We start from the raw sequence: 13,822 nt of genomic DNA, 5'->3' as shown, positions 1-13,822 counted from the left end.
GTGCAATCTGATTGACCATATCAGATATGCGTGGGAGGGGGTACGCGTCGAGCTGCGTGTACCGATTGATGGTCTGGCTGTAGTCCACGACCATTCTGTGTTTCTCCCCAGTTTTAACTACTACCACTTGGGCTCTCCATGGGCTGTTGCTGGCCTCGATGATGCCTTCCCGAAGCAGCCGCTGGACCTCGGACCTGATGAAGGTCCTGTCCTGGGTGCTGTACCGTCTGCTCCTGGTGGCGACCGGTTTGCAATCCGGGGTTAGATTGGCGAAGAGGGAAGGCGGATCGACCTTTAGGGTTGCGAAGCCGCACACAGTAAGGGGTGGTAGGGACCCGCCGAATTTCAGGGCTAGGCTCTGGAGGTTGCACTGGAAGTCCAGGCCGAGTAGTAGGGCAGCACAGAGGTTAGGGAGGATGTAGAGGTGGAAGCCGCAGAATTCTACGCCCTGGACCGTGAGTGTGACTGTACAGTACCCCCGGATCGCCACGGAATGGATCCGGAGGCCAGGGAGATTCTTTGGTTGGCGGGGTGTACCGCGAGGGAGCAGCGCCTTATCGTATCTGGGTGGATGAAGCTTTCAGTGCTCCTGGAGTCCAGCAGGCAAGAGGTCACGTGTCCGTTGATTTTAATGCTGGTCGATGCGGTGGCCAGGTTGTGCGGACGAGACTGGTCGATGGTCACTGAGGCGAGTCGTGGCCGATCGTAGCTGGTGTCAGATGATGGGGTGCCCGGGGGGGGGGGCACGGGTCCTGGAACGTTGGCGGTGCCCATGTGCCGTGGGGGAGCCAAGATGGCGGCGCCTGAAGATCTTGAGGAGGACAAAATGGCGGCGCCCATGGGCTGCACGTGGCGGGGGTTGAACAAGATGGCAGCGCCCATGGGCCGCACGTGTTGCTCGGGAGGGAAGGTGGCAGCACCCACTGGCCGCGCTTGGTCTGACGGGGGGGAGAGATAGCGGCGCCCATTGTCCGTAAATGAGGGATGTGGGTGCAATAGCGGCGACTGCACGGGCCTGGCACACCACGGCGGAGTGCCCCTTCTTGCCGCAAGCCTTACAAAGGGCAGCGCGGGACGGGCAGCATTGGCGGGGGTGTTTCTGCTGGCTGCAAAAGTAACATCGGGGACCCCCGGGGTTCGCTGGCTGGTGCGTGGCGCAGGCGTATTGACTGGGTAAGGCCCCCGCTGGGGCGGCTGTCTGTGGGGTACACGATGCGTAGGAGAGGTGGGCCACACGGCTGGGGGTGTAGGCCTGAATGTTGCGCGATGCAACTGTCATAGAGAGCGCTAGTTTCTTTGTCTCTGCTAGGTCGAGCGTGGCCCCTTCTACTAACAGTCGCTGGCGTATGAGGTCCGACCCAATCCCCGTAACAAATGCGTCCCACATTAGGAGGTTTGAATGTTCAGTGGCCGTAATGCCTGACAGTCCCGGTCCCGGAGGAGTGGGATTAGGGCCCGCCAGAAGTCTTCTATGGACTCACCAGGGAGTTGAGAGTGAGTGGCGAGTTCGTGCCTGGTCAAGAGCGTGTTCGTCTTCTGAGCGTAATTCTCTTTGAGAAGCGGCATGGCTTCGGCGTAGTTCAGCACGTCCTGGATTAGCGGAAAGACGCTGGAGCTCAACCTTGAGTACAGGATCTGTATCTTCTGAGCCTCCAAGACAGGGCTGGGCGGCGAGTTGATGTACGCCTCGAAACAAGTCAGCCAGTGTTGAAAGTCCTTTTTGGTGTTGCTTGAATGCGGATCCAGCTGCAGGCGATCCGGTTTGATACGGAGGTCAATCTTTTGAGCAATAAGTTGATGCACGATCAATTGCACAAAGACTAGAGTTCCGGACAACTGAGGCTTTATTGCTCTAAGATGTATGGCCTCCCACAGCAGCTGGCGAAATGGCTGCAACATGGAGGACACACATATTTATGGTCCGCCTACTGGGCGGAGCCAGCAGGCAGGGACTACCAACGTACCTGTAGTACAGGTCCTACCATACATCAACTGATAGAGGTGCAACAGTGATTTACCACAGTAATAAAATCGAAGAACCAACAAATTGGGTAAATTAAATGTATTAAAGAATGCAATAACGATGTAAGAATATGCATGGATCCTAAAGACCTCAATGCCAACATCAAACGACAACACTATCCAATACCAAAACGTGAAGAAATAACGAGTGAAATGTCAGGTGGGACGTGCTTCAGTAAACTGGATGCATCGCAGGGTTTTTGGCAACTCAAATTGGATGAAGAGAGTACAACGTATTGTACGCTTAACACTCCATTTGGCGCTTCTGTTTTCTTCAAATGTGTTTTGGGATAATATCCGTATCTGAAATCTTTCACAGGTCAATGGAACACATTGTGGAAGGTATTCAAGGAATTTGTGTGTATGTTGACGATATAATAGTATGGGGTTCTATGAAGGAAGAACACACGACCGACTTATCAAAGTACTGCAGAGTATTAAGAGGTATGGGCTAAGATTGAACAAAGCCAAGTATCAATTTGGCATTAAGGAAATTACGTTTCTGGGAGACAGATTGTCTGCTCAAGGCGTATAACCCGATCAAATGAAAATACAGGCAATAATGAATATGCCACGACCGTCAGACAAGAAAGGAGTTCTGAGGATATTAGGAATGGTCAAGTTTATAGGCAAATTTATTCCGAATTTGTCAGCCAAGACAACGTGTCTGAGAGAAGTTATCAAGAAGATGAATACTTTTGGAGGGGTTATTGGGTTATGGGGATAAGGTGGAAGTGAGGGCTTAAGTGGGTCGGTGCAGACTCGATGGGCTGAATGGCCTCCTTCTGCACTGTATGTTCTATGTTCTATGTTTCAGTTGTCTGGAATGGAGGGAATTTGAACAGAAGTACGACTTCAAGCATGTCACATCCAGTCCTTTATATCCACAGTCAGATGGAAAGGCAGAGAAAGGTGTGCAGATAGTAAAACAATTACTTAAAAAAATCGATGGACAGCCAGGATGATCCATATCTTGGATTGCTCTGTTATCGAGCATCACCTTTGAGTAATGGTTTGTCATCATCACAATTACTGATGAAAAGGAAGACAAGAACAACATTTCCATGCCCTTCATATCAACAAGCAAGTCACAAAATAAAACATCAACTGCAGTCTCAAAAGAGGAAGCAGGAGAGAATCTATGACAGGTCAACCAGGTCTCTACAACCTTTAGAATACAATGATATATAAGGGTGGAGGATCCTGATGGCTGGTCAAAGTGTGTAAAAGTGATACAGAAGATAGGTCCAAGATCCTACACAGTCATCACAGAACAAGGACAGGCACACAGGAGGAACTGAAGAGCTTTGTTAAAAATTCAGCAACCTGTTACTTCACTGTCAGCAGATGATGTGTGTGAAAATTTCTGTCTCTCCAAACCAACGCAACCTGAACAAGAATCAAGTGTAGCACCTGAAGATGCACAGAGTAATGCAGTTCCAATAGAGGAATCTTCAGAGCCACTAGAATGTCAAGCAGATTCGGCAGATCAACAAAAGCTTAGAAGGTCAACGAGACATCGAAAGAAGCCTGACAGACTGAATCTGTAGTGGACACTGTAATTGGAAATAATCTGAATTGTTATGCTGTGCACATCATATGTATGATAATTGGTTGAAATGATGTATGTTATATTTTTGTTAAAATCTAAAGCAAAGGGGAGACCACAAGCAATGTGTAGAAACAATATCAACCAGCAAGCAGGGCAGGCATTTTCAGGTAAATAGGAACTAAAACTGTAGCAAAACCTTCAATCTTGGTTTCTCCATGCCCATCATAACTTTTAAATTTCTCCAGAACCTTACACTTAATGAAGACTTGAAGGGTCCTGACCGATTTTTACCTGATCCTTCACTGAAGTAACATAGCCTGTTTTTACATTAGTTGACAGTTAAACCTTGCAGAGCATCATCAAATTCTTCATCTTCTTCAACTTCTTTAGTCGCGTTATCAGATTCAATTGGGAGGAATCCATTCATGCAATCATTGAACTCTTTATCAGTCTAGAAAGTCAAACATATATGGACATTCATTAATGAACTGCCTGACCTTTTGTGGAGAATGTGTAGGAGGAGGGTTGATAAGCTCACAGGGCTACATTCTCATCCATTGCTGAGTGAAGAGGCAATGACACAGGGATATTATCACTGGACGAACAATTCAGAGGCTCAAGGTAATCCTCTGGCAGGTGGTGGGATTTGAGTTCAATTAAAAATAGAACTGGAATTGAAAAGTCTAATGATGACCATTGTCAACTGTGTTGTCCTTTGAGGAAAGAAATCTATCTTCCTTACAGCGCGGTGGCACAGTGGTTAGCACTGCTGCCGCACAGCTCCAAGGACCCAGGTTCAATTCCAGCCTCGGGTGACTGCCTGTATGAAGTTTGCACGTTCTCCCTGTGACTGCGTGGGTGTCCTCCAGGTGCTCCAGTTTCCTCCCACAGTCCAAAGATGTTCAGGTTAGGTGGATTGGCCATGATAAAATTCTCCTTAGTGTCTAAAGATTGGGTGTGGTTGCTGGGTTACGAAGATAGGGTGGAGGAGCGGGCTTAAGTGGGGTGCTCTTTCCAAGGGCCAGTGCAGTCTCGATGGACTGATGTCCTCCTTCTACACTGTAAATTCTGTGATTTTATGTGACTCCGGACCAAAGGTGGTTGGTTCTTAAATACTCTCTCAAGGGATGCAAAATAAATGCTAAATAAATAGACAGATCAAAGTATCAAGCAGCGATCACACCCCATACTCATGCCTAACGTTCGACTAAATTAAAGGACTGCTGGTAAATGGTCCATCCATTTCTTCACTCTCCAGGTGGGTGCAGGACTTGAAGGTGATAAAGTATCTCTCAGGTTCAACAATCAAAATGGCAGCAGTGATTATGCATTTTGTGCCTCAGTTGTGTGAAATAATTTAATAATTTTTTGGTAAAATCTTCCAGATCGCTTTCAGAGTATCACAGTGAGGAGAGTGGATAAAGTCCACCAATAACTGAACCATCCCGATCAGGAGTCTCTCAGGTTCCATCACCAGTCCAGTTTTAATTCCCTGCTCACGGCTCAGGCGGCAGTTGGTCTAGAATTGACCTCAGGACCCTTGGACTTAGAGAGATAATTGGACAGTATTCCCATTTCTGATCATACTGGAAAGTAACTGTTACACAAAGATCAGGGCTGTGATTTCCTGGGCCGCTTTGCCACGGGCCCAGATCCCGTCATGGCCGCTGACTCTTGTGAGAGGGCCATAATGGGATTTTTGCCGCGGGATCTCAGTTTGAGATCTTCCTGTTATGTGAGGGATGGGCGGAAATGATGGGGGAGATGATACCCCGTGCTGGCGATGATGGGTGGGGGGTTGGGTCATCCTGATGCCTGCATGGTGTGTAAGGGGTGTGGGGCAGGGGGGTAACCTGTGTGGTGGGGGGAGTGTACACTTCTGTCTTCTAGGGTTAGGGTGTTTCCCCTGCTTTCCGGGATTCCGATGTAAATGGCAGGGTGTGGAAAGGGGGCTTTTACTTTGACTTTGAGATCGGGTCACTCTTTACAAATGACACTTCGATCTCCGCCCCACCCGAATGACGGCGCCAAACACCAACCCTGATGTTTTTTTAAAATCGGACATTGGGCAAAAAATGGATTTGAACAGGTTGTGACACCCGTTGTGAGTCTCTTAGCCTGCCCCACCGGCCCTGCTAGCGTCCCTGAACTTAGAATCATAGAAATCCTACAGTGTAGAAGGGGACCATTCGGCCCATTTTGTCTGCACTGACCCTTTAAAAGAGTATCCTATCCAGGCCCAGTCCCCTGCCCTATCCCCTTAACCCCACTTAAACTGCGCATTCCTGGACACTAAGTGCAATTTAGCATGGACAATCCACCTAACCTGCCCATCTTTGGAGTGTGGGAGGAAACCGGAGCATCCGGAGGAAACCCATGCACACACGGGGAGGATGTGCAGACTCCGCACAGACAGTCCCCCCAAGGCCAGAATTGAACCTGTTCCCTGGCACTGTGAGGCAGCATTGCTAACCCCTGAGCCACCATGTCACTCCTTGACAGACCCGTGAGAACATGCAAGCAATTATCGCTAATTTGAATCTCATTTGCTAACCGGGAGTCCCGTTGGTGTGAATTGGTGCAAGTCCTGACAAATGGGGAACTGGCGGCTTGCAGTTCAAGGGTTGGCAAGGGGGTGACTACCCTCCCTACAATTGCCTCCAGGTTCTTCACGGAAAGTGGAGATCGGGAGCTTGTATTGGGCTGGTGGGCTCAGGTCAGGGGTCTTTCCTGGGGTGGGGGTTTATTTGATTGGTCTTCCCATTTGCAGCCTTTAAATCCTTTCAACTGTCTATCAGCATGCCAATTTCAAAGAGCTGTGAGATGAAGGTATAAGTATTCCCTTTATGTGGTGAAACCTTTGAAGTGGTTTTGTTCAATGTTAATTTCATTGCCCTTTATCTTTTTCAAGCCTGTGTGCATGCCCAGAAGCCAAAACGCTTTGAACTGCATTGTTTGCATTCAATTTCATTGCCTTTTAAAAACCTTTTAATTGACAGGTCCAGCAGTGTAAAAGGAAGGATTACCGATGTTTATTCATACAGCTCCAGAGGGGGCCATTAACTCTGAGGGGCAGTTGCTTTTCTAACTGGAGTATTTTTATAAAGAGGTTGTCTCTTTGTTCTGAAGAGCTTCCTAGAAAGAGCAGGTACCTTGCATGGCAGGTCAGGTTTGCTACTAGCACCAGTTGGAATCATTCCAGTTTTCTCGCTGGCAAGAGCATTTAATCTTCAATCGCACCCAATTAATTTGGGTATTAAAAGGACAGGAGAATTTATCTTGACAAAAACATACCTTGGTCTTGTTGAGTTCTCTGTCCGAAGGCAGGTCCAACCCATAGTGCTACGACCTCCACCTTAGGTAGGGCAGGGAGGAAGATCCCAAATCCACCCAGTCCAGAGCCGGGATCAAAATCCTTCTTGTTGGTGTCCAGCCAACCACCCCACCCAAAGGAGACTAAGTTGTTCAGGTAACACACTCATGTCCATGCATGTTGTCGGCTGGAGCTATGAATGGTGATTGTGGAGGCTCCTGCTCTTACCTCCTGCCGTTGGCACATGGTGGAAGAATTTATATATTGATATGGAACCCATTTGGTTACTTTAGGAGTGCCTCTTTCTTGCCCAGCAAGACCTGGAATGGAACTTGAACCTTGACACAATACTTAGTCACAATACCCACTTATATATTGGTAAAGGAGGTTGGTTTCTTTGTTATAATGAGGTGCTCTGATGTCACGAACCACAATCACACCTCATTCAGTAATAGCACCACAATAACTCATATCTAGATCCCTCAGACTAGACATCTTGTACACACCAGGTCTCCAAACTGGTTCATTCCCACGGTAAACGTGTGTTTCCCCATTGAGTACTCCAGATTGTGCTGTTCGATGTATGTCACATTGTCCTCCCATACCTTTCTCCTGTAGGTCTCTTCTTCCTGAATAAAGACATGAAGACAGTCAGATTCTAGTATCTTTTGTCCTTCATAAAATTGTGCGTTGGCTTTAAAGATTCCTGTAGTAAAGCTGAAATAAAAGTTTATAGTTGGGTTTCTATCCTTTCATAACGGAGAAGTTACACTTACTCCTTTTCCCACAGATACAGAAAAATAAACCAATCTCTGAGAGAGTGACAGAATTATGGTAGGAGTAAACAGCTGAACAAGATCAACATCTTTATTCCTCAACATTGGAACAAACAACAGAAAATAAGGTAGCAGTGGGACAATATAGTTCATGCATTTTATAGATCAGATTTGCCTCCGCTATCCCGTTAATTTTACAGCTATGTTCTGATTGGTGAACATGATGACAATGTCAATAGATGGAAAAAGAGGGTTGGTTTAACTCAGTTGGCTGGACAGCTGGTTTGTGCTGCAGAGCCAGGCCAATGGCATGGGTTCACTTCCCATACCGACTGAGGTTCTTCGTGAAGGCTCCACCTTCTCAACCTTGCCCCTCGTCTGAGGTGCGGTGATCCTCGGGTTAAATCACCACCAGTCAGCTCTCCCCCTCAAAGGGGAAAGCAGTCTATGGTCATCTGGGACTATGGCGACTTTACTTTTATTGAAAGGGGATGGTCCGGAAGCTGCTCAAGGTGTATTTATGGGGCGCGATTCAACTAATTGGGAAGAAAGTCCCATAACGAGCGTGTACAAGGGGCCTCAGCGGGAACCCGTGGCCGAGGCCGCACGTAGACCCGTTTTGTTCGAGTGAGCAGAGCTCTCCGGTGTAGTGAGAGATTGAGGGGCCGTTTTTAAATGGCGTCCTGATCTCCAAAGCCCCTGAAGCGACCCTCAACACCACCCAGCCCGAACACACTATGGGAGGGTCCTGGGCCCTCCATGAAGCCCCCCAACAACCACGCAGGACACCCCCGGCCTATGCCAGTGCCATCTGTGCACTATGGCAGTGCCAGGCTGACACCCTGGTGACACTGCCATGATACCAGGTTGGCACAGCCAGAGTATCAGGCTGGCACTGCTAAGGTGCTTAGGTGGTGCCAGCAGTGCCAGGGCACCACCCTGCCCATAGGGCATGCAGCTGGGTGCCTCCAATCCCCTGGGAGACCCCCACAAGTGCCATTCTGTCTGGTCCCCATTTGTGGAGACCAGTACCAAACTGCACTCACCCGTGATCTTCAAGGCGAAGGGGCTAAATCACAAAGCCTCAGCTACCTTGAGAATCTGCACATTAAAGTGAGGCGAGCTGTCTCGCTTTAATATGCAGTTTTACCAAAACATGATCCCACCCACAATCAGCGGGATTTACGTCACAGCATCTCGCAAGATCGCATTACATCATTTGTGCCTTGCGAGCCGGGTACATCCTGGGAGCGGGGTCTCTCGGCATTCATCAGCCATGCTGCGTCGTGGTGAGCTGCTTTTGAGATACAATGTGGCAATTGGATCGTGCCCATGGTTTCTACAGTAGCTTCGGCAGGGGTCTAGTAAACTGAGTGACACCAAAGGCGTAAATTTAATGCCCTCCCTGCAGGGGCTGTTTAGCACAGGGCTAAGTCGCTGGCTTTGAAAGCAGACCAAGGCAGGCCAGCAGCACGGTTCAATTCCCGTAACAGCTTTCCCGAACAGGCGCCGGAATGCGGTGACTACAGGCTTTTCACAGTAACTTCATTTGAAGCCTACTTGTGACAATAAGAGATTTTCATTTTCATTCATTTCATTCATGTGAGCTTGGTGGCAAGATGGTTTTTAAAATTGGTGGGAATCCCTATGCCTTTCTGTCTAAACCCAGTTAAACCTAGGAAGGAACACTCATGAACAGCCTTCCGACCCCAATGGCTATTCAACCACTTAGGTGGGCAGTTCATGCCCAATTAAAGGCCTCATCCCATCACCACTGGCGTTCACCCAGTGGTAGACAGGGGTCCACCATGCAGGAAGCCCGTGAAGCAAACCTTGTTGCGTTGGTGACAGGCTTCCAGAAATGTGTCACTTGTTCAGAGGAACTCAGTGCCTCATCAGGTCACGCAGCATCAATGAGGTGGGGGCCCCGTTGGGAGCCAAGCCCTTTCCCTTGCTGCGCGGTCATCTCCCCCTCCCCCAGTCCACTGTTACTCACCTGCGGCCTGTAACCTATTAAAATTTCACTTACAGGATGTAGAGATCACTGGCTAGGACAGCGTTGATTACACATCCCTAATTGCCCTTGAGAAGGTGTGGTGAACTGCCTTTTTGAAATACAGTAGTCTATGTGGTGCAGGTAGACCCACGATGCAGTTAGGATCGGGAGGTCCAGGTTTTTGACCCAGCAACAGTGAAGGAATGGTGATATATTTCAAAATCACCTTGGGAGGGCTCATCACTGGCAGCAGCAGCACCTGCCCAGTGGCACTACGGAGCAATGCACACCTGCCAGCCTCATATAGGCCTTCGGAAATTAGGTGACGGTTGTCTGACACCGGCTCGCCAGCCAATGGTTCATTGTCATCTACATTAAATTCTTCCGTAAGGCTCTACTGTTTCACTGTGAAATCTGTCAGCCATCTGTTGGGGTCAAAGACTGGGAGAATTGCCATGGAATTATGTTTTTTATTTCACTGCACATATCCATTCCACCCAACAAATAGCCCTCCTCTCCCATGTTAACTTCAATTACGAATTGTCAATATTTAGTGAGTGTGTGGAACCCCTTCCCCCATCACAGTGAGCTGAATGTTTGGAATAGGCTCCACACTAGAACAAATTCCCCTTTTACCTCAGTGTACTGTTTCTTATATTGAGATTTCCAGCTCTTCCAGTCTTCATCCAGTTTTGAATCGAATGTGTGACCTGAAGCTACAACCAGAATCGACAGCAGCACACAGCCCAGAAACAGAGAGAGCTTCATGATGGACAATCTAATGGAGCAAAACCAATGGCATCAGACATGGAGCGGACAATACTCACAGATTACTGGGAAAATAGCTGTTTGGTATAGATATGCTGCCAATATTATCCTGCTCAATCAATTGCTGTCACCTTTTTGCATTTTAGCTTCATTGAACAGATAATATATTTCTTGCTCATTGTCAGTGGATCGGAATCTTCCTGCCATTAAATCTATTGAATTAAAATTAATCAATAGTTAAGACTAAGTGTTGTGAAGAGCAGAAAACTTGTGAAATTAATTTAAATTGTGCTGATGTGGTGGTCTGTGCTCAGTACTAACATTCTAGCCTCAGTCAGGAAGGTAATATCTAAAATGAAAATCACCATAGTCTCACAGGAGAGAGAGAGCTGACTGGTGCTGATTTAACCTAGGGGTCTCACATCAGATTGAGAAAGCGGGGCCTCCTGGTAACGTCAGATGTTGCAGGAATTGAACTTGTGCTGTTGGTGTCAGTTCTGCATCAGGAGCCAGCTGCCGAGTAAACTCAGAGGGCACTAGGTTTCCCACTCCCTCTGGACCCAGCCACTGAGACAGTCTGAGTCCACGAGCTAGCACAGTGCAAACACCATGCGGTAGCTAGTAAGTCTGGTCAGGCTAGTACTAGGTCTCCAGTCAGTTCAGTATAGTGTCGACCCACAGTTAAAGATGTTAGTTCTATCATTCAATAAAACCGTGTTGGATCTTCTACAGTGTTAGAGGTCTGTTTCTCGCATCGCTGCATCAAGTGCAGTCCACACCGAACCGACCTGCCTAACACATTATGGTACCACGGAGTGATATTGAAAATTGACGGACCTACCTCGAGTGAATCAGCATTGACCAGCAAGCAGCTGGTGACATGGAAAACATCCAGCCTCCTCCGCATCTCCGGCAACCTTGGCGCAAATTGGAAGCTCTTCAAGCAAAAGTTCCTCTGGTACATCGAGGCCTCCGACCTCGAAGCAGCATCGGATGCCAGGAAGATCGTGCTATTTCTCTCCACCGCAGGGGACCTCGCCATCCACATCTGCAACTCCCTCACGTTTGCTGACGGCGAAGACAAAACAAAATTCAAAACAGTCCTGCTGAAGTTTGACAGCCACTCGACATTGAGGTGAATGAGAGCTTTGAAAGGTACGTTTTCCAGCAGAGGCTTCAGGGTAAGGATGAACCTTTTCAGTCCTTCGTCACTCATCTCCGCATCCTAGCGCAGTCATGTAACTATGACTCGACGGCTGATTCCATGATCCGGGATCAGATCGTTTTCGGGGTCCACTCCAACTCCCTTCGGCAGCAGCTCCTGAAAGTCAAACAGTTGACCCTCTCTGTTGCTATCGAGACATGCGTTGTCCATGAGCATGCTAAGAATTGTTACTCAGGGCAGCACGGTGGCGTAGTGGGTTAACCCTGATGCCCCACGGCGCCGAGGTCCCAGGTTCGATCCCATCCCTGGGTCATTGTCCGTGTGGAGTTTGCACATTCTCCCCGTGTTTGCGTGGGTTTCGCCCCCACAACCCAAAGATGTGCAGGCTAGGTGGATTGGCCACGCTAAATTGCCCCTTAATTGGGAAAAAAATAAAGAAATAAAAAATGAATTGGGTACTCTAAATTAAAAAAATAAGAAACGTTACTCCCACATCAGGGCGGCAGAAACTGCGAAGCTGCCCTCCCACGAAGCGGAACGGGTGCAGGCCATTGCACAGATGCAGGGCCTGAGCATCGAGGAGAGTGGCCGTTTCACGCGCTTTTCCCGGGTCCCTGCACATGCGCACCACGACCGAGTGGACGACGAGCCCGACAACCTAACTGCGCAAGTGCGTATGTCGACCGACCGCACTGCGCATGCGCGATGGCGCACGGAACGCACTGGCATCGACGTCATGACGTGTCCGAATTGTGGCTCCGCTCATTTAAAGCGGCAATGTCCGGCAAAATGATGCCGGTGTCTACAGTGTGGCAAGCTTGGCCACTACGCAGCCCTTTGCAGATCTGCTCCACTGCTCAGCAGCCAGCGATCCCAGCTGCGGCGCAGAAGTGTCCGCTCAATACAACAAGGCATGGCAGATTCCGATCCCAACAGCCCAATGGACCCTGATGCTGAGTGCCTCAAGTCCCCATACCGGGTGGGCATCATAATGACACATGCGCTGCCTTCCACCACACCTACGCAATGCCTCTCGATCCTCAGTGTGGATCCCGACGACGAGTCCTCACAGTGAACAAGGCCTGCATCCGGTTCAAACTGGACACCGGTGCATCGGCGAACCTCATCTCGAAATCCGACCTCGACACCATCCGCGCCAAACCGAACATTCTTCCACCGGCCTGCCAGCTCCTTGACTACAATGGCAATGCCACAGCTGCCAGTGGCCCGTGCCAACTGGGGGTATCCAATAAGGCGATCAAGGCGACGCTGCGGTTTGAAATCGTCGGGCCTGACAGAGTGTCTCTGCTCGGTGCTCATGCCTGCAAGCTCCTTGTTCAACGCATCCACACCATGTCATCATCACCGGCGACGGCCTCGCCCATTGGAAACTTGCAAGCCGGCATAGATGACATCATCAGGCAGTACCACAGCATGTTCGACGGAATGGGCACGCTCCCATACCGATACAAAATCCTGCTCAAGCCGAACGCCACCCCTGTAATTCATGCACCTCGCCGGGTGCCGGCACCCCTCAAGGATCGTCTGAAGAAGCAATTACAGGACCTCCAAAACCAGGGCATCATATCAAACGTCACAGAGCCCACAGACTGTGTCAAGAAGCCGTCAGGGGAGCTTCGCATTTGCATTGACCCTAAGGATCTAAACCGAAACATCATGAGGGAGCATTACCCGATACCAAAATGAGAAGAGTTGACCAGTGAGATGGCTCATGCCAAATTCTTTACTAAGCTCGATGCCTCCAAGGGTTTTTGGCAAATACAGCTGGACGCGTCCAGTCGCAAGCTGTGCACGTTCAACACCCCGTTTGGTCATTACTGCTACAACCGGATGCCTTTTGGCATCATATCTGCCTCCGAAGTATTTCATCGCATCATGGAACAGATGATGGAGGGCATCGAGGGAGTGCGAGTGTACGTTGACAATTCATTATCTGGTCCACAATGCCCCAGGAACACATCGCTCGCCTCAAGCAGGTATTCCAAAGAATCCATGAACATGGTCTTCAGCTCAACAGAGCCAAGTGCTCATTTGGTCTATCGGAGATCAAATTCCTAGGTGAACACATCTCGCAGCAGGGCGTACGGCCAGTTGCCGACAGGGTCTCGTCGATCAACGCCACGAGGACACCGAAGTACAAAAAGGCGGACCTCCGCTTGCTCGGAATGGTCAACTTCCTCGGGAAATTCATTCCCAATATGGCATCCCA

General features: G+C 49.1%; 1 protein-coding gene across 1 annotated transcript in view; it reads right to left on the bottom strand.

The window, feature by feature from the left end:
• LOC140394734 (procathepsin L-like) overlaps nucleotides 1-10,427 on the bottom strand; it is a 70,638-nt gene extending 60,211 nt beyond the window's left edge. Inside the window, exons 1-2 of the mRNA XM_072481951.1 lie at nucleotides 10,296-10,427; nucleotides 7,394-7,516 (exon numbers count right to left, since the gene is read on the bottom strand). Of these exons, the coding sequence (XP_072338052.1) occupies nucleotides 7,394-7,516; nucleotides 10,296-10,427 (255 nt within the window). The remainder of the gene's footprint in view (nucleotides 1-7,393; nucleotides 7,517-10,295) is intronic.
• Nucleotides 10,428-13,822: the final 3,395 nt, after the last annotated feature.

The sequence above is a fragment of the Scyliorhinus torazame genome, chromosome 18 (assembly GCF_047496885.1).
Source record: "Scyliorhinus torazame isolate Kashiwa2021f chromosome 18, sScyTor2.1, whole genome shotgun sequence".
NCBI classification, from domain to species: Eukaryota; Metazoa; Chordata; class Chondrichthyes; order Carcharhiniformes; family Scyliorhinidae; genus Scyliorhinus; species Scyliorhinus torazame.
The sequence above is the reverse complement of the archived record's forward strand: the minus strand, read 5'-3'. Positions and strand labels throughout refer to the sequence as shown.